This window comes from Lithobates pipiens, unplaced genomic scaffold (assembly GCF_037356315.1).
Source record: "Lithobates pipiens isolate NorthernLeopardFrog02 unplaced genomic scaffold, aLitPip1_a1.2 Scaffold_18, whole genome shotgun sequence".
NCBI classification, from domain to species: Eukaryota; Metazoa; Chordata; class Amphibia; order Anura; family Ranidae; genus Lithobates; species Lithobates pipiens.
In genome coordinates this window covers 448,251,960-448,272,230 of record NW_027507758.1, presented here as the reverse complement: position 1 = coordinate 448,272,230, position 20,271 = coordinate 448,251,960, and the positions used below count along the sequence as shown (strand labels likewise).

At 43.7% G+C, this 20,271-nt stretch overlaps 1 protein-coding gene across 2 annotated transcripts in view; it reads left to right on the top strand.

Annotated features, from left to right (window-relative positions):
- ATR (ATR checkpoint kinase) overlaps positions 1–20,271 on the top strand; it is a 182,090-nt gene that overhangs the window by 2,118 nt on the left and 159,701 nt on the right. For both annotated transcript variants that reach the window (XM_077488215.1, XM_077488214.1), the window contains exons 2-4: positions 10,936–11,027; positions 17,810–17,959; positions 19,339–20,222. In XM_077488215.1, coding sequence (XP_077344341.1) covers positions 10,936–11,027; positions 17,810–17,959; positions 19,339–20,222 — 1,126 coding nt within the window. The remainder of the gene's footprint in view (positions 1–10,935; positions 11,028–17,809; positions 17,960–19,338; positions 20,223–20,271) is intronic.

Below are 20,271 nucleotides of genomic sequence, written 5' to 3'. Positions count from 1 at the left end.
CCAACACAGCCCGGCCAGAGTGATGTCAAGGCCAACCTACGTAATTAACCCTCAGAACCCCACTACTGTTCTGAAGCAAAAACTAAATTTACATGCGTATGACATTTTGTCCAAAATGTCATCCGCTACAACAGTATCTCACATAAGTGAGTACACCCCTCACGTTTTTGTAAATATTTTATTCTATCTTTTCATGTGACAACACTGAAGAAATGACACTTTGCTACAATGTAAAGTAGTGAGTGTACAGCTTTTATAACAGTGTAAATTTGCTGTCCCCTCAAAATAACTCAACACACAGCCATTCAGCCATGGCAACAAAAGTGAGTACACCCCTAAGTGAAAATGTGCAAATTGGGCCCAAAGTGTCAATATTTTGTGTGACCGCCATTATTTTTCAGCACTGCCTTAACCCTCTTGGGCATGGAGTTCACCAGAGCTTCACAGGTTGACACTGGAGTCCTCTTCCACTCCTCCATGATGACATCACGGAGCTGGTGGATGTTAGAGACCTTGCGCTCCTCCACCTTCCATGTGAGGATGCCTCACAGATGCTCAATAGGGTTTAGGTTTGGAGACATGCTTGGCCAGTCCATCACCTTTACCTTCAGCTTCTTTAGCAGGGCAGTGGTCGTCTTGAAGGTGTGTTTGGGGTCATCATCATGTTGGAATACTGCCCTGCAGCCCAGTCTCCAAAGGTAGGGGATCATGCTCTGCTTCAGTATGTCACAGTACATGTTGGCATTCATGGTTCCCTCAATGAACCTCCCCAGTGCCAACAGCCCTCATGCAGCCCCAGACCATGACACTCCCACCACCATGCTTGACTGTAGGCAAGATACACTTGTCTTTGTACTCCTCACCTGGTTGCCGCCACACACACTTGACATCATCTGAACCAAATAAGTTTATCTTGGTCTAATCAGACCACAGGACATGGTTCTAGTAATCCGTGTCCTTAGTCTGCTTGTCTTCAGCAAACTGTTAGTGGTCTTTCTTGTGTATCCTCTTTTTAGAAGAGGCTTACTTCTGGGACGACAGTTATGCAGACCAGTTTGATGCAGTGTGTGGTGTATGGTCTGAGCACTGACAGGCTGACCCCCCACCCCTTCAACCTCTTCAGCAATGTTGGCAGCAATCATATGTCTATTTCCTAAAGACAACTTTGAATATGACGCTGAGCACATGCACTCAACTTCTTTGGTTGACCATGGTGAGGCCTGTTAAACCACTGTATGGTCTTGACCACCATGCTCAGTTTTAGGGTCTTGCCAATCTTCTTATAGCCTAGGCCATCTTTATGTAGAGCAACAATTCTTTTTTTTTCAGATCCTCAGAGAGTTCTTTTACATGAGGTGGCATGTTAAACTTCCAGTGACCAGTATTAGAGTGAGAGCGATAACACTAAATTGAACACACCTGCTCCCCATTCACACATGAGACCTTGTAAGATGAGTAACAAGTCACATGACACCAGGGAGGGAAAATGGCTAATTGGGCCCAATTTGAACATTTTCACTTAGGGGTGTACTCACTTTTGTTGCCAGCGGTTTAGACATTAATGGCTGTGTGTTGAGTTATTTTGAGGGGACAGCAAATTTGCACTGTTATACAAGCTGTACACTCACTACTTTACATTGTAGCAAAGTGTCATTTCTTCAGTGATGAAAAGATATAATAAAATATTTACAAAAGTGAAGGGTGTACTCACTTTTGTGAGATACTGTATTTACCTAGAAAAATGGTGACGTATTCAATACTTATTTCACCCGCTGTGTATATCTACACTCACCGGCCACTTTATTAGGTACACCTTGATAGTACCGGGTTGATCCCCCTATTTGCCTTCAGAACTGCCTTAATTCTTCATGGCATAAATTCAACAAGGTGTTAGAAACATTCCTCAGAGATTTTGGTCCATGATGGCATCAAGCAGTTGCTGCATTTTTGTTGGCTGCACATCCTTGATGTGAACCTCCCGTTCCACCACATCCCAATGGTGCTCTATTGGCTTGAGATCCGGTGAACTCATACAGTGAACTCATTGTCATGTTCGAGAAACCAGTGGTGAGATGATTTGACCTTTTGTGACATGGTGCATTATCCTGCTGAAAGAAGCCATCAGAAGATGGGTACACTGTAGTCATAAAGGGATGGACATGGTCAGCAACAATACTCAGACCGTGGTGTTCAAATGATGCTCAGTTGGTACTAAGGGGCCCAGAGTGTACCAAGAAAATATCCCCCACACCATTACACCACCAGCCTGAACCATTGATACAAGGCAGGATGGATCCATGCATTCATGTTTACTCAAAATCTGATCATATCGTCTAAATGTCGCAGCTAAAATTGCGACTCATCAGAGCAGGCAATGTTTTTCCAATCTTCTATTGTCCAATTTTGGTGAGCCTGTGCCAATTGTAGCCTCAGTTTCCTGTTCTTAGCTGACAGGAGTGGCACCCGGTCTGGTCTTCTGCTGTCGTAGCCCATCTGCTTCAAGATTCGATGCGTATGGTATGCTGCATACCTGTAACGAGTGATTATTTGAGTTACTGTTGCCTTTCTCTCATCTCAAACCAGTCTATCCATTCTCCTGACTTTAGCAAGGCATTTTCTTACACACAACTGCCGCTCACTGGATATTTTCTCTTTTTTGGACCATTCTCTGTAAACCCTACAGATGGTTGTGTGTGAAAACCCAGAAGATCAGCAGTTTTTGCAATACTCAGACCAGCCCGTCTGGCACCAACAACCGTGCCATGTTCAAAGTCACTTAAATCCACTTTGTTCTCCATTCTGATGCTTGGTTTGAACTTCAGCAAGTCATCTTCAAAATGTCTAGATGCTTAAATGCATTGAATTCCTGCCATGTGATTGGCTGATTAGGAATTTATGTTACCAAGCAGTTGAACAGGTGTACCTAATAAAGTGGCCGTTGATTGTATATTGTACATTCACATCATTCTCTGGCCTCAACTAGATTACCAATCTAAGGTCCTTAACTCTCATTTCTATACCAGTTCCAATTTACCTACCAGCATGTTTTTGGAGTGTGGAAGGAAACCAAAGTACCCAGAGTCACCCTAGTGCTGCTGTGTGGAAGTGCTAACCACTTAGCTACTGTGCTGCCCATAATTTATTCTGGCCATTGAAATAAATTACCACTCAAGCCCTAAATGCGCCTAACATAAACATGTGTTTATACTTGTCAAGCATTTTTTTTTTTTTCGGGGAAAACACTTCTCTCCTGAGCACATTTAAATGGCTATGTGTGCATGGACACACAGGCTGACATAGAGGGCTCTTTAGGGGCAGAAAATAAAAGTCAAATCCCTGTAAAACAGGCGACTAGCAGCTCAAGTGTGCATGAGGCCTTGTTAGGCCTTGACACCTGTCTTTTTTCACAGGACAGCATAGGGCAGCAATACCTAATTGTCTCAGACCCACCCACTGAATCCAGAGTTTTGGGGGGCTCCAAATAGAGAAAGGGGAGATATTTGAAAGGTAAGGATACATGTAGGAGGCATGTATATCCTTATAGTTCAGCCCTATGGCAGTACTTTATAATTGATAAGAGTGGGTTTACATCCACTTTAAGCAGACATATAGATCTTCTATACTTTTTGGATGTGTGGCATCTTTTGGAGCAGAAGCCCTCTCACTAGCAGTGCCCATAGACATAGCCCTATGACATAGGTACATTAAACAGAAATGTTACCACTCCAATGCCATACAAGTAAATATGTTAAAGGGGTTGTAAACCCTTGTGTTTGTTCACCTTAATGCATCCTATGCATTAAAGAGGGAGTCCGCCGGGACTCCGCGTTTTTTTTTTTTTTTTTTTAAAAGCCAGCAGCTACAAATACTGCAGCTGCTGACTTTTAAAATAGTGACACTTACCTGTCCAGCGCGCCCGCGATGTCGGCACCCGAAGCCGATCTCTAGATCGTCTCTCGGGTGCTGCCGCCGCCATCTTGGGTATGGGAATCAGGTAATGGAGCCTTTCGGCTTCATTTCCCGGTTCCCTACTGCGCATGCGCGAGTCGCGCTGCGCAATAAGGACGCTCCCCGCTGCCTCTGGGATCTGTGTGTTTCCCAGCAGGCAGAGGGGCACTTGCGGAAAGGGACGGGCACTTGCGGAAAGGGGCGTAATCTACGCCCCTTTCCGCAGAGAGCTATCCCAGAAGTGGGTGCAGATACCTGTACTGTACAGGTATCTGCACCCCCTCCCCCCTGAAAGGTGCCAATTGTGGCGCCGGAGGGGGGGAGGGTTCCGATGAGCGGAAGGTCCACTTTAGGGTGGACCTCCGCTTTAAGGTGAAAAAATGTCTGACAGAGACCGGCCTCCCAGCCCCCATGTTTTTCTCACCTGAACCCTTTGATCCCTCGGCGGAGATGCTCTATACCTCTCTGCCCAGGGTTCTCAGGTCTTGATTGGATAGATTGAAAGCAGCACAGCCACTGGCTCCCGTTGCTGTCAATCAAATCCAGTGACGGCAGGGCTGAGTCCGGCATTCTGTGTTAATAGACGCAAATGCTGGACTCGGGAGCATGTATGCAAGGTACTCTTTTTATATCATAATCACAACAGACACTACCCAAATGACCCTGATCAAAAGTTTACATACCCCAGTGATTTTGGCCCGATAACATGCACACAAGTCGACACAAAGGGGTTTGAATGGCTATTAGACCCCATTCACACCTGAGCGTTTTGTAGTTTGAAGCCTGAAGCTACAAAACGCTGGAGGGGAAAAAAATCCATTATTCTCAATGGAGATGGTTCACATCTCCACTCCAAGTCGCCTGAAGCCCTACGCCTGAAGCTCAAACAAGTTCCGGACCCTTTTTTGTCACACGAATCGGGCTGATTTGGGCGTTTTTCTTCTTTTAACATTGGTGACCTTTTGCCCTGCACAAATTCGCGGTAAAAAACGCCGCAAATCGCGGTAAAAAACACTGCAAAAACGCTTGAAAATGCTACACTCAGGTGTGAATGCAGCCTTAGGCCGCGTACACACGAGCGGACTGTATGGCCTACTTAGTCCGTCGAAACACATTTCAGCGGACAATCCGCTCGTGTGTGGGCTTCAGCGGACTTTTTCAGCGTGCAGTCCGGCGTACTAAGTATTTCGGATTTTCCGTAATTCTGTCCGTCATACTTTGGTTTCAGCGGACAATACGGTCGTCAGTGTGCTATTTGGACGGACTAAGAATGGCGCATGCCCAGAAAGGATTTACACAGCGGAAAGGTGCTTTGCTGTGTATTGGACTTCCTATTTCTAGTCCCGTCGTACGTGCTGTACACGTCATCGCGCAAGCTTTCGTCGGACTGTTTGGGTATCCGTGTGTGGTCAAGTCCGTTCAGTGGAAAGTATGACGGACTGTCCGTCGGATTGTATGACGGACTAAGTACGCCATACAATCCGCTCGTGTGTACGCGGCATTAAAGGTAACCATCCTCATCTGTGATCAGTTTGCTTGTAATTTAGAGTGTGTGTATAAAAGGTCAATGAGTTTCTGGACTCCTGACAGACCCTTTCATCTTTCATCCAGTGATGCACTGATGTTTCTGGATTCTAAGTTACGGGGAAAGAAAAAGGATCTGCGGGAAAAAGTAGTTGAACTGTATAAAACAGGAAAGAGTTATAAAAAGATATTCCAGGAATTGAGAATGCCAATCGGCAGTGTTCAAACTCTAATCAAGAAGTGGAAAATGAGGGGTTCTGTTGAAACCAAACAACGGTCAAGTAGACCCACTAAAATTTCAGCCTCAACTGCCAGGAGAATTGTTTCGGGATGCAAAGAAAAACCCACAAATAACTTGAGTAAACACAGTTGATTGATATTAAATGTCTTCAGCCTTATGCTGGCCATACATTATACAATGTTCTTCTATACATTTCCTTTAGATTTACCAAAACCATATATGAGGTCAAATCTAAACACTTTCAATTTGTGTGCAATCAGAAAGGCCCTTGTACTACACAGTTGAAGGTAAATCTAAAGGAAATTGAATAAGAAAATTGTATGGTGTATGGCCAGCTTAACACTAACCATGAGTGAGAGAAAAGTTTTTGTGTTATGATTCATATTCTCTGAAAAATGGCCAAGAAATCATAAATTCTGCCAGGGTATGTAAACTTATGAGCACAACTGTATATGCCACTCCTCCTATCCAGCTTCCTTCTGCTTCCTGTGGACCCCCCAGTGATCTTCCCTGGCAACTTCTGCACTCTTCTCTGATTCCCCCTGTCTCCTGGCCCCCTCCCCCATAATGCAGCCAGGTTTCCCCCTCCCGCTGACTGCTGCGGGGTGTGTCAGTTAGAGGTCGACCGATATATCGGCCGATATTTGCCGTTTTTTAATTAATCGGCATCGGCCGATTGTGTTGGTAAAAAGCCGATATAGAACTGCAGCGGGACTTTGAAATGACTTCTGTAATAGAAGTCAGTGTAAGTTGCCATAGAAACGTCTTCCTCCTCTCTGGGCAGGCTGCCAAGAAAAGAACTAAATGATACAATGTTTACACTGAATGAATGAATGAAATCTCTGTGTGTAGAAGTTCTCAGTTTAACCATTTAAAGACTAAATCTTTTCTGACACTTGTTGCTTACAAGTAAAAATCCTGTATTTTCTGCCAGAAAATCACTTAGACCCCCCAAAAATTATATATATTTTTTTAGCAGAGGTCCTAGGGAATAAAATAGCGGTTGTTGCAATATTTTATGTCACACGGCATTTGCACAGAGGTCTTTCAAATGCATTTTTGGGGAAAAAAATACACTATTTAAAAGATAAAAATAAAATAAAAACAGTAAAGTTAGCCCATTTTTTTTTTTTCGTCCAAAAGTTTTGACTACCTGTTTTTATTTAATATATAGTTTTTTTTTTTTAATCTAAGGCCCCTTTCACACATGCGGACGATATGTCCGTATTTCATCCATCCGTTTGCGGATGAAATACGGACATACATTCATCCCTATGGGATAGCGGGTGTCTTGCGGATGAGCATCCACAGACACCCGATTTCGTCCGCCTCCGCAACAGTCCGATTCTGCAGACGGAGGAAAATCCTATTTTTCTATCCGTCTGCAGAGCGGATCGGACGAACACGGACAGATGGTCCGTGCGCATCCGATCCCCATAGAGGAGAGCGGAGAGCTGACAGGGCGGTCCCTGCACAGTGTGCGGAGACCACCATGTCCGCAGCCGGCTCAGCGGGGACAACGGAGCGATCCCCGCTGAGCGAGCGGATCTTCACGGGGCGGATCATTACTGATCCGCCCCGTGTGAAAGAGGCCTTAATCATACATACAAGTAAACTGATTGGAGGTTTGTTTTGTTTAATAAATGTTTAAATGTAAGAAATTTTCTGTATCACTTATGAAGGCTGCTTTCACACTGGAGCGGGCAGGCGTTGATGGTAAAACGCAAGTTTTAGCGGCTCTTTACCATCATTTTAGCGGTGCTATTTGGCTGCTAGTGGGGCACATATAACCCAGCTAGCGGCCAAGGAAGAGGTTAAATGCGCCCATGAAGCACTGCTGCCAAATCGCATTGCATGCACTTCGGCAGTGGTGCCCATTCATATCAATGGGCAGGAGTGGTGGAGGAGCGGTATACACCACTCCAAACGTGCTGCTTAAAGGACTTTTTTTTAAGATCCTGCTAGCGCATCGCCTCAGTGTGAAAGCACTCTGTCTTTGACACAGACTGCAGGGGAGCCATTTTGCAGGCACTTTACAGGCGCTATTTTTAGCCCAAAAGCGCCTGAAAAACACCCCAGTGGGAAAGGTGTGTTAGATCAAGGGGGATTAAAAAAAATAAATAATAAATAAAAAAGGAAAAAAATAAATAAATAAAATAAAATCGGCCTAACATATCGGCCCAAAAAAATCGGCATCATATATCGGCTATCGGCCGCCATGATTTCTAAATATCGGCATCGGCCAGAGAAAAACCCATATCGGTCGACCTCTAGTGTCAGTATGCTGAGTGGGAAATTGCATATTTACCGGCCCCTTCTTTATCTGAATTGACCAAGTCAGTGATTAGTACTGATTACTGACTCTGTCCATTCATAACTGAAGTGTAGGAAACTGTGTTTACTATGCTTCAGTTTGTGAATGAAAAGCTTTGTACATATTCCTGTCTATTCATTCTGTGCTATTGTGATGGGGATGGAGATTGAAGGCTGTGTCCTCAATCTCCTTTCTCTGTATCAAAGGTGAAATATCAGAGGTCTGTTTAGACTCCTGATATCTCACCAAAGCCACACAGCCTCACAGGGCTCCTTAAAAAAAAAAAGAAAAAAAAAAGAAAAAGGTAAACAAAAAACAAACCCCAGTGGCAGAACTACCAGGGTTGATAAAGGCCGCACTTACAACTGGGCCTTTGCATCCCGCCACTTTTCTCGGTGATAAAGGCCCTCGGCTGGAGGTCGGGGAGCCCATCATTGTTTCTTGCACTGGGGCCCTGAGGGTTCTAGTTATGTCTCTAGTTACAGCATTAAAGCGGGAGTCCACCGGGACTCCGCGTTTTTTTTTTTTTTTTTTTTTTTTTTTTTTTATAAAGCCAGCAGCTACAAATACTGCAGCTGCTGACTTTTAAAATAGTGACACTTACCTGTCCAGCGCGCCCGCGATGTCGGCACCCGAAGCCGATCTCTAGGTTGCCTGTCGGGTCCTGCCGCCGCCATCTTGGGTATGGGAATCAGGAAATGGAGCCTTTCGGCTTCATTTCCCGGTTCCCTACTGCGCATGCGCGAATCGCGCTGCGCAATAAGGACGCTCCCCGCTGCCTCTGGGATCTGTGTGTTTCCCAGCAGGCAGCGGGGCACTTGCGGGAAGGGGCGTAAGTTACGCCCCTTTCCGCAGAGAGCTATCCCGGAAGTGGGTGCAGTTACCTGGATTATCCAGGTAACTGCACCCCCCTCCCCCCTGAAAGGTGCCGATTGTGGCACCGGAGGGGGGGAGGGTTCCGATGAGCGGAAGGTCCACTTTAGGGTGGACCTCCGCTTTAAATATGGTGTAACAAGTTCAAGCAAACCCCCCCCCAGCCCCCTTAGCCCCGCCTTCCCTGTGACAGCGAGTGAGTGTTCCTTACCCCCTAGCTGCTGCCACACAGCTGTTCATTCACAGGGATCTCTAAATTAACAAACTACAAGTTGCTTCTGCACCACGGCAGTCAGACCTGTAGTTCAATGGACTGCAAATTGTTGATCAGTGCGCTTGTAGTCTATTCACACATCCTACACCTCTGAAACTGACAGCCCGCACAAAGCTATATGAAGAGTCTGCAGGAGCCTGACATTGCATGTTCTGCATGCTCCTGTAAAATAAATGCAAATTGTTTTTACCTGCAAAAACATGTGCATTTATTTTCTTTTTTTCATAAAGGTGAACTTGTCCTTTAATCACTTGCCACTGTGAAATGACAGCAGGTCGGTGTGGCTCTCATTCTGGGAGGACATCATGTGACGTCCCAGAATGGCCACTCCCGTGTGCATTGCGGTGATCACGCCATGTTGCAAGGACACAATGCAACCTGATCTCTGTAAAGAGCTCATGACACGGCTCTTTAACCATGTTATAAGCTGTGTCCAATCACAGCTGGCCACATGTTAACACAAAAGTGTCGGTAATGGGCCCTCATCACCTCACACTGGCAGAGTGTTTGGTGAGGAGAGCCGATCAACGGCATCTCCTTGCAGGGGACAGCAAGACAGGTATTCAGGGCACAGATCATCAGTGCCCTAATTACAGTAAAGCACAATCGGTGCTCACCAGTGCCAGCAGTTATGCCCATTAGTGATGCCAGTCATTGCTGGCCATCAGTGATGCCCATCAGTGCCCATAAGTGCGGGATATTAGTGCCGATAAGTGCTACCTCATCAGTGCAGCCTCTTCAGTGCACATCAGTGAAGGAGAAAAATGTACTTGTTTACAAAATTTACTGACAGAAACTAAGAAAAGACATTTCTTTCAAAATTTTCAGTCTTATTTTTTTACAAACCCCCCCCCCCCCCCAAAATAAAAACCAACAGTGATTAAATACCACCAAAAGAAATCTCTGTGTGTGAAGAAAATGATAAAAATGTAATATGGGTACAGTGTAGCATGACCGCGCAATTGTCATTCAAAGTGTGACAGCTCTGAAAATTGGCCTGGGCAGGAAGGGGGAAAGACTGCCCTGTATTGAGGGGGTTAAAGAAGTATAGTGCCACATCAGCACTGTAAGGTTTTTGTTTGATCTATTTTTGTTGGCGATATAGTTTATTCTCTGAGTGCTCGCAGCTTTAAGGCTAGGTTCACACCTGTGCGGGTGATGTTGATGCGGGACCTGCACAAATTCTCATAGCTGCAACCACCCGCAAAACCGTGTCTCACATGGACGTGTAAACGTGAACCTAGCTTAAAGCCTCATACACACGATCGGACTTTGTACAAACTTTCCTGTGGAGTTTTGTACAAAGGGCGTCGGCCAAGAACTTTTTCAGCCAACTTTCACCAAATCATGTGGTTTTTCTGCTCTTTACCGCCACCTTTGGTCAACTTCTGTTGTGTCTGATCTTTTGCATTGGTTCTGAGCATGCGTGTTTGTACTTTGTACAAAAGTCTGATGGTTTTCTATACACACCACCAGACTTTGCTCCATCTGACTTTTATTGCCAGAAAGTTTGTCCGTTCGCACAGCCAACAAAAGTCAGATGAAAACCGAAAAAGTTTGTCCGATGGAGCGTACACACGGTCGGATGTTGCTCCAAAACAGCTAATTTGCATGTTTGTTGTCAAAAAGTCGGATCGTGTGTATGGGCCTTAAGATAGTTTGTTAAAGATTAATAGTACAGAAAGAAATATATTTATAGAGCTAAAAAAAAACTACTAATAAATCTAGTAATTTCCATGAATTATACTGTTTTTATTTCAGGGCAAATCCTGAATCTTATGATGCTGTTGTTCAGAAACCAAGGCAGATTCTGTGCCAGTTTGTAGACCGGATCCTTACTGATGTTGATGTTGGTAAGTGTTTTTCACTTTATTGTAAATGTTAATAGTTTATTTTGTAACCTTTTAGGTGTGGCACAATAGGCACACATATGCCTTGCTATTGCAAATGTGGTACTAAGATGGTGATGCTTTTGGCTACACTCTATTTTGGGCTGTGGAGTAGTTTCGTTCGGTCTGATGGTGGCTTCTGTGTCTCCCTGTCCTCATGTGCATTGCTTTGGGACATCCCAGGTAGTCATGATGTATAGCTTGCTCTGTGTCCTGTGATATACGATAAAGAAAACTGAATTTTTATACTTGCACGTCAAATCCATTTCTTAGATGTCCCTCCCCCCTCTTCTGGGGTTTCATTGCTTCATACAAAACTCTGGTACTTCCTGTATGGGAGGGGTTATATAGGGGAGGACTTCCTGTCACTGGCAGATGTTGACCATTCACCTATAGTGGTGTATAACCCAGGTAGTCATGATTTATAGCTTGCTCTGTGTCCTGTGATGTACTCCAAGAAATGGATTTTACAGGCGAGTACCACAAATCCATTGTTTTCTAAGGTTGCACCGATACCACTTTTTGAAGACGGAGTACTGTCATGAGTGTCTTACGGAATCTTAATTAAGATCTCAGTGTTTTGTTTTTCAGTGCCTCCAAACTTACGGTAAATTTTATGAACCTAGTTCAGATAATCCATACATACCACAATCCTTTTCTGAGTTTAATTTATGGGCTTTTCTTTCCAATGTATAAATATCTCCCAACAAAAGTAATAAAATAATTAGACTTTATTAATTAACAAGTATAGCTATACAATGTTATACAGAACTGTAATTTCTGGTGATTGATATTTCACACACACATAATCAAAACATCAACACAGCAATGAAACAATATTTGTTAATATATTACAATTTACTCAGGGGAGCCCAAATTGTTCTGTTAGAAAAATATGCGCGGTAATCACGCCTTCCAGGAACACTATATCCCTTGTCGCTCGGGGAAACAGTCCTCTGGATTTCTCCAGCCGGAAGGAATCCAAAGTATGTCTCACAGAGTCAACAGATGGATACTGTCAATTTGAAAGAAATAACGGAGCTTCTAAATTAAATGGGGCAATAAATGTTTTCCCTGGGATCACATTAAATTTAAATAGATGTAATATAAGTTTGTTTGAATTCCCCCCAAACACGGCTTCAATAATACACAGCCTAGACAATCAATATGGGCAAGACTGTGTCCGTAGTTTTTTTTTTCTTCTTCTTCTTTATACAATGCATTGATTTTTTTGTGGGGGGGGGGGCTTTGGTGAGATGTCGGGGGTCAAAACAGACCCCCTGACATCTCCCCTTTGAGACAGGGAAAGAGACTGAGGACACAGATTCCCCAGTTCCTTTCTCTGTAGCCTCAGCTGCCCTGAAATTAATGGACAGGAGATAGAGGCTCCTCTCCATTCATTCATGAGCTGAAGCATTGTAAACACAGTTTACGATGCTCAATTATGAGTGGGCAGACTTAGCAACTCTGCCCATTCATAAAAGAAAGGAGCTGGTAAATGCCATATCTACCGTCTCCTTCCTCTACTCTCCATCCTGACAGATCTAGGACAGGGGGGGTCGAGGAGCACAGACGGGGACCGGAGGAGGACATGGGGGGACTGGAGAAGGACACAGGGGACAGTCAGGAATGATTGGTGCGGCGGTGGGGGGAGTTACAATCACTGATCTCCCTGTGTGGCTTTCAATAAAGCAGCTGAAAGACACAGGAGGGAAAGGAGGAAAAGCTGCTTTATTGAAAGCTGCTCAGGGAGATCAGTGATTGTAACTTTCCCCACTGCACCGATCATCCCTGACTGTCCAATTATAGGGTCAAGCATTGGAGCATTTGCACGAGTACAAGTATTTGTACAAATGCTCAGTATCGGCTCCGTTTTTCATAATGGGTTGAAGTGTTTCTCAATCTTTTTTGTTTTTTTGAGCAAACATGGAAAGGTCAGGTCTGATCATGTAAGCCTTTTACAAAATAATCTGGAGTGGGTGACTGCAGACAAAGTGAAGGCAAATTTATTAAATTCCTTCTCTGTGTATACAAAGGAGCATGGGGGAGCTCATGTACATAATGGGGATGGTATTGACACAGCCCCAAATGATCCACAAGGGCTCAAAATATATACGGTCCAGAATCATTTATACAGAATGAAGGTGAATAAAGCACCTGGAACAGATGGCATACACCCACAAATCCTTAAAGAAATGAATTTAATTGCTTTAATTTCAAAGGCATGGTTTCTAATTTTTAGGAACTCTTTACTTCCTGCCTGTGCGATACTTGAAAGACTGCTACAGCGTGGACTTAGTTTGCTGGGAGGGCGTCCGTGGACGTCATCCTGTGATCCGGATTCAGCTGGTCACAGATCGGGGTAAAGAGCCAATCATAGCGGCTTGTGTTAACGACACCTTGGCACTGATAATCAGGGCACTGATTATCAGTGCAGTCCCATCAGTGCAGCCTCATCAGTGAAGAAGAAAAATTACCTGTTTGTAAAATTTTATTACAGACTATAAAAGATGTTTTTATTTCTTTTTCAAAATGTTTGTTTGGTCTTTTTTTCGTTTGTTTAGCAAAAAATATAAAACCCAGTGGTGAATAAATGGTACCAAAAGAAAGCTCCATTTGTGAGAAAAAAAAAATAGTCATAGGTACAGCTGTAATAGCGCTGAAAATTGGCCTGGGCAGGAAGGGGGTAAAAGTGTCCAGTAGGCAAGTGGTTAATGACTGGAATTGTACCACTGGATTGGCGTAGGGCCAATGTGGTAACTGGGTATTACCGAGTATTGCAGAGTATGGCTGGGTACCACCGAGTATGGCTGAGCATGTATGGATGGATCCATGGATGTGACTGCAATTGTCACACAGCAGGGCTGTGGGCACTACAGATCCAGCCCACAGCGCTGCTGCCATCCGATCTCTCCCCTCCACTGTACAGATCAGTACACAGAGGGGAGAGAGGAACCATCATTTGACGGAGCGATCACGTGGTAAACGGCTGCGATCAATTCCACGGTCATACAACACTGTACCCAAACAAATTTTTTTATCATTTTGTTCCCACAAATAGAGCTTTCTTTTAGTGGTATTTGATCACCTCTGCGGTTTTTATTTTTTGCACAACAAAATAAAATGTTGAAAAAAGGTTTCTTTGTTTCTGTTAATTTTTTTTTGTAAATAAGTAAATTGTTTTCTTCAGTGATGGGCACTGATATGGCTGCACTGACGGGCACTCATATGGCTGCACTGATGATGGGCACTGATAGGCGGCACTGGTAGGCGGCATGGATGGGCACTGATTAGTGGCACTGATGGGTGGCATTGCTGGGCATCACTGATATTACAGGTTATATAATGGTGCCAGTCAGTGCCCATTTGTGGGCACTGATTGGCACAGATTTGGGGATAATTTGCACATGTGGATGGCCATGGGGTACATACCTGGCCATCCACATGTTGCCCCCTTCCCTGGTGGTCCTGCGGCTTCCCTGGTGGTCTAGTGTGGGCATCTGAGGGGGGCTGCCCTGATAAACAGCACAGCCCCCCCCCCCCACCCCCCATTCAGGAGAGCCACTGATTGTCTGTCAGACGCGAGTGAGGAAAAGCCGATGAACGGCTTTTCCTGTTGACATCGTGATCAGCCGTGATTGGACACGGCTGATCACGTTGTAAAGAGCCTCCGCCAGAGGCTCTTTACCAAGATCGGTGTAGCGGTGTGTCAGACTCACACACCCCACCACCGATCGCCGCGATGCGTGCCCCCACGGGCACGCGGCGGCTGTTATCCTGAAGGACGTCATATGATGCCTAGTCAGGATAACGCAACCACCGCCCGCCTGTCATTTTGCTATAGGCCGGTCGGGAAGTGGTTAAGCAACAGACAGCATCTGGTTTCTTTTTATGAAGAGGTGAGCAAAACCTTGGACAAAGGAGTGGCTGTGGACAGTAGTATACTTGGATTTTGCAAAAGCGTTTGACACGCTTCCTCACACACAGCTAATGTGTAAGACGGGGTACACACTATTTGTTTTTCGTTCAACCCCATGGGTTAAACAAGAAAAAAAAAACCTGTCAGCTCTGTACTAACCATGCAAAGTTAGTTCAGCGATCTCCCCCGCCGAGCTATTGTTTTCTGACAAGGGTGCAGCCCCCCTGCCATTTCTTTTTTTTTTTTTTTTTTTAACCCTTGTCTCCCGACATTTCGGCCTGTGTTTATGGGGCTTAAAGGGGTTGTAAAGTCAGAAGGCTTTTTATATTAATGTAGAGAATTAGGATAAAAAAACCTTCTGTGTGCAGAAGCCTCCCCAGCTATCCCTAATACTTACCTGAGCTCCATCTCTGTCCAGCGATGTCCACGAGTCCCTCGGCCGTCCAAGACTCTCCTCCTGATTGGCTGAGAGACAGCAGCGGCACCTTTGGCTCCTGCGGCTGTCAATCGAAGTCAGCCAATCAGGGAGAGAGGCTGAGTGGCCAAAGGGCAGCTCCATGTCTGAATGGACACAGGGAGCTATGACTCAGCTCGGGTGCCCCCATAGCAAGCTGCTTGCTGTGGGGGTACTCAGGAGAGAGCAGCGAAGAAGAGAATCCGGGCTGCTCTGTACAAAACCACTGCACAGATCAGGTAAGTATAAAATGTTTGTTATTTAAACAAAAGAGACTTTACAATCGCTTTAAGGTTAAAGTGGTTGTAAGGCTTCTTTCACACTGAGGCATTTTTCAGGTGCTACAGCGCTAATAATAGCGCCTGTATAGCACCTGAAAAAGGAGGGCTTTCATACTGGAGCGGTGCGCTAGCAGGACGGTAAAAAATGTCCTGCTAGCAGCATCTTTGGAGTGGTGTATTCACCGCTCCTACCCATTTGAAATCAATGAGGCAGCGTGGCTATACCGCCGGCAAAGCAACACTTTGTGGGTGGTTTTAACACTTTTTCCGCTGCTAGTGGGGGTTAAAACTGCCCTGCTAGCAGCCGAATAGGCAGGTAGGCAGAAGTTTTTATTTATTTTTATCTTAATGTATTCTATGCATAAAGATGAAAAACCTGTGTGCAGCAGCCCCCCTAATACTTACCTGAGCCCCATATAGATCCAGAGGGGCCTGAGAAGACAAGGATCTCCACTGCTCTTTGCAAAACCACTGCACAGAGCAGATAAGTATAACATGTTTGTTATTTTTAACAAAAAAAAGACTTGTAAATGGGTAGAAAACTGGCTAAAAGACTGAATTCAGAGAGTAGTGGTTAATTATTCTTACTCTGAATGACTAAGGTTATCAGTGATGTACCTCAAGGTTCAATGTTGGGACGCTTACTTTTTAATAGACTTATAAATGATATTGGGTCTGGGATTAAAAGTACCATTTCAGTCTTTGTAGATGACACCAAGCTATGCAGTGGAATAACGTCCTTACAGGATTTCTCCAACTTACAAGCCGACCTCAGTGCACTATTTAAAGTGGTTGTAAAACAAAATGATCCTGTTTCTTTAAAGCACGTTAAACCACATAGTGCTTGTGCAGTGTAATTTTTGCCTTTTCTAAGCTGTAAAAAAACCTGATTGATCCTGCCTGTTCCTGTGCCCCCCCTGTGTGTCCTGACCACAGAAATCATGGGTTCAGATCCATGATACCGTGGTCCGTTTACGTGCCTTCATTAGTCAGTTGCTCTCCTCTCTCCCCCTCCCTGTCAGCTCCTGCATCTGTGCTGCCCCTCCACTTCTGTCGCTGTTCCAAGTGGCAGTAAAGTAACTGCTCATTATTACTGCCAGCCCCTCTGCAAGGACTCTGCCTTGGTTCTCACAGATCCCTGAGAGGAGAGCTGCTGTCAATCAGCAGCTCTGCTCTCTGCTCCTCCACTCTCACTGGATCGCTGAGCAGTGGAGGGACGGTGAGCAGCCGCCTCAGTCTCTCAACGGCTTGCTGAGAGGCTGAGATGAGCATCAGTCTAGGCACCTGGTGGATCCAGGCTTTGTCATGATGACGCAGTGCCTGGATTGATTCCATTTATGTCAGCAGAGAGTGGACTTCAGGCTAGTCTCTGCTGAAAACGGGTCACAGGAGTGCAAAAACGAATTGCGCTCCTGTGACCCATAGGAAAAGCCCAGCCAAAAATGCTCAGGCTGGACTTCTCCTTTTTAATAATACCATGCAATGCCAAGCTGAGGTTTCCAAAGCGAGCAATGTCCTTTCTTGTATTAGGAGAGGTATGGACTCGATAGAGAGATCATTATGCCCCTGTACAAATCAGTTCAGTTTTGGGCACCAATTCACAAAAAGGATATTGGGCAACTGGAGAAAGTGCAAAGAAGAGCAACCAAACTGATAAGTGGCATGGAGGAGCTATGAGGAAATATTAGAGGAACTGAATGTATTTTCTCTTGAGAAGGGGTGATATGATCAACGTGTATAAATATATAAGTGGTCCAAATATGAACTTAGTGTTGAATTATTCACTTTAAGGTCATCACAGATGACCACATAATATAACTGTATACTAACATTTTTAGGTAAAGTCGATCCAGGCAATATCCTATTGCCTCTTGCCTCTTGGGGGATCAGTTATTCTTTCCCCTGCTAGAGCAATTTGAATGATGCTTTGCTGTGTTTTTATTTTTTGCCTACCTCTGGATCAACTGCGGGTATAGGATTGTGTATCTCCCCCCCCTCCTTTTTTATTGATTGGACTAGATGATCTTTTTTCAGCCAAACTAACTATGTACCTGACTGGAATTGATAGCTAACTGTGGTGTTGCATTTACAGTGGCCGTGGAGTTATCCAAAAAGATTGAGTGTCAGCCAAGCTCTGTAATGTTGCTGGACTTTATTCAACACATCATGAAATCATCTCCACGTATGTTTGTCAGTTCCATGAATAGTGCTCAAAATGAAGAAGCTGATCGCAACTGTATTGGTAAGCCACTACTGCTCTTACAACTGCCTGAACTCCTGAATGCTTATAACACACAGATAAATAGGGAATTTTGCCTCCGCTTAATCAGTGTGGTGAAAGTTCATATAGCAAAGCATATCCAATAATGTTTAAGCAAAATAATTAAAAAAAAATATTCTTTTGCTTGCGTATGATTGGTTAATGGAATTCAACAGAGCTTCACCGCATTCACTAAATTCTTTGCAAAGAGAACAACCTATTTGGCTTTAGTAAATCACTCCCATGGCATCTTTTATCTCCTAAGTAGTCATATTACTACTGCTTAGTAGTCATCACATTGTTGCTTAGCCGAACTCCATATAGAAGACGAATGTGAACAACTAAGGGCTCTGTATTTAACCATTTAACAACCGTCCCATAGCAGATTTAACGGTTATCGGGCAAAGACACCGTTCTGACAGGGGGAAAGTAATGGATTTTGTGTCCCTGCAAAGCAGCAAATAAAATCAATCAATAAAATCAATCACCTCCCTTAGTAAAAGCAGCGCACGGTTTACACAAAAACACTGGCTACACACAGTTAACCCTTTGATTACCCAAGATGTTTAGCCCCTTCCCAGCCAGTACTATTAGTACAGTGCATATTTTTGGCACTGATCACTATTGGTGTCACTGGTTTCTGACAGTGTCAAAGGTTAGTTATCCACCGCGATATTCCTGTCCCACTATAAGTTGCTGATCGCCGATATTACTAGTATAAAAATAAATTCCAGTATATATACCATAGTTTGTAGACACTATAACTTTTGCGCAAACCAATCAATACATGCTTATTGGAATTTTTTTTGCCAAATATATGTAGACTACATATTGGACTAAATTTATGAAGAAATTTGACTTTTTATTGGATGTGTTTTATAGCAAAAAGTAAAAAAATAAATGATTATATATATATATATATATATATATATATATATATATATATATATATATATATATATATATATATATATATATATATATATATATATAATTTATATTATTATCATTTTTGATTTTTTTTTTCAAAATTGTTGGTCTTTGTTTATAGCACAAAAAATTAAGGACCACAGAGCTAATCAAATTTGTGGGAAAAAATGTACATAAATTGTCTGTTAAAGTAACGCAGTGCCGTATCACAAAACATTGCCTGGACATGAAGGGGGGGGTAAATCTTCCAGAGGTCAAGTGGTTAATAGTTTTTATTTACTTTTGGAGCTTGAAGACTGCAAGTGTAATGAGCATCTGTCACAGTACATTTGACAGCCACTATCAGATTTTGGTGTGTGGGGGATGTGTGTGTGTTGTTTTTTTTTATTTTTATTTTTTAACAACTTACCTGATTCTTCTTTTTCTCTTAGGATTCAGTAATTGGATAATCACCAGGCTACTCCGCATTGCTGCCACACCAAGCTGTGAAGCTTTACACAAAAAAATTTCTGGCGTCATCCACTCTTTACTCTTCCTTTTTAAGAATAAAAGCCCTGTTCTTTTTGGCATCCTTAGCAATGATTTGTTAAATCTCTTAGAAGATCTAATTAACTTGAATGAAATAAGCTTAGAAAGGTCTGTGGAATGGCCAGTTACAATATGCAGGTTTTTGTGCAGCTCAATGGAAAACCAGTTCAACCTAAGAGCAGCACCCTTTCAGGTGGAGCACATGCAGCAAGTGGAGTGTTTGGAGACCACATTGTTAATGGTCCTGGCTGATGATGAACACGATATTTCTGCTTTTTATTTTCAAAGGCAGAACCTTATACTGTGGGGAATAGGATGTTCTTTGCTAGACTATGGAGGAATGCAGCTTAAGAGTCTAGCACTGAAATTCCTAAGAGAGCTTATCATTCTGGGAGGACCACCAGAACAACCTGCACATTTTTTCTTCACTGTGTTTTTTGGAATGTTGGCATGTGTAAAGGATATGGATTTGGAAGAGCAGTTGCTTTTTGAGACTCCAATATTAAAGCTGGTGAAAGTGCTATTCTCAATGGAGCCTGAGTCCTACACAAGCATAGGACCTGTCTATCTTAATATGTTACTAGCAAAGCTTGCAGCCTTGTTTGATGGTGGAATACTGAAAGATGTTCAGTCCAATATTTTGAAAGAATCATTTTGTCATATGGCTCACTATTTCTTATCTGTTGTTCCTCTGGGCTATGAGTCTGCTAAGGAGGTCCGGAATCAGCAGGTTTGTTGCATCTGTAAAGCTTTTGTGGACATTCTTGGAGTTCAGAACCAAAATATGGTAAGTCGGTGTACTGCATTTCCTGTGTAAAATATAAAATGACTGTAAA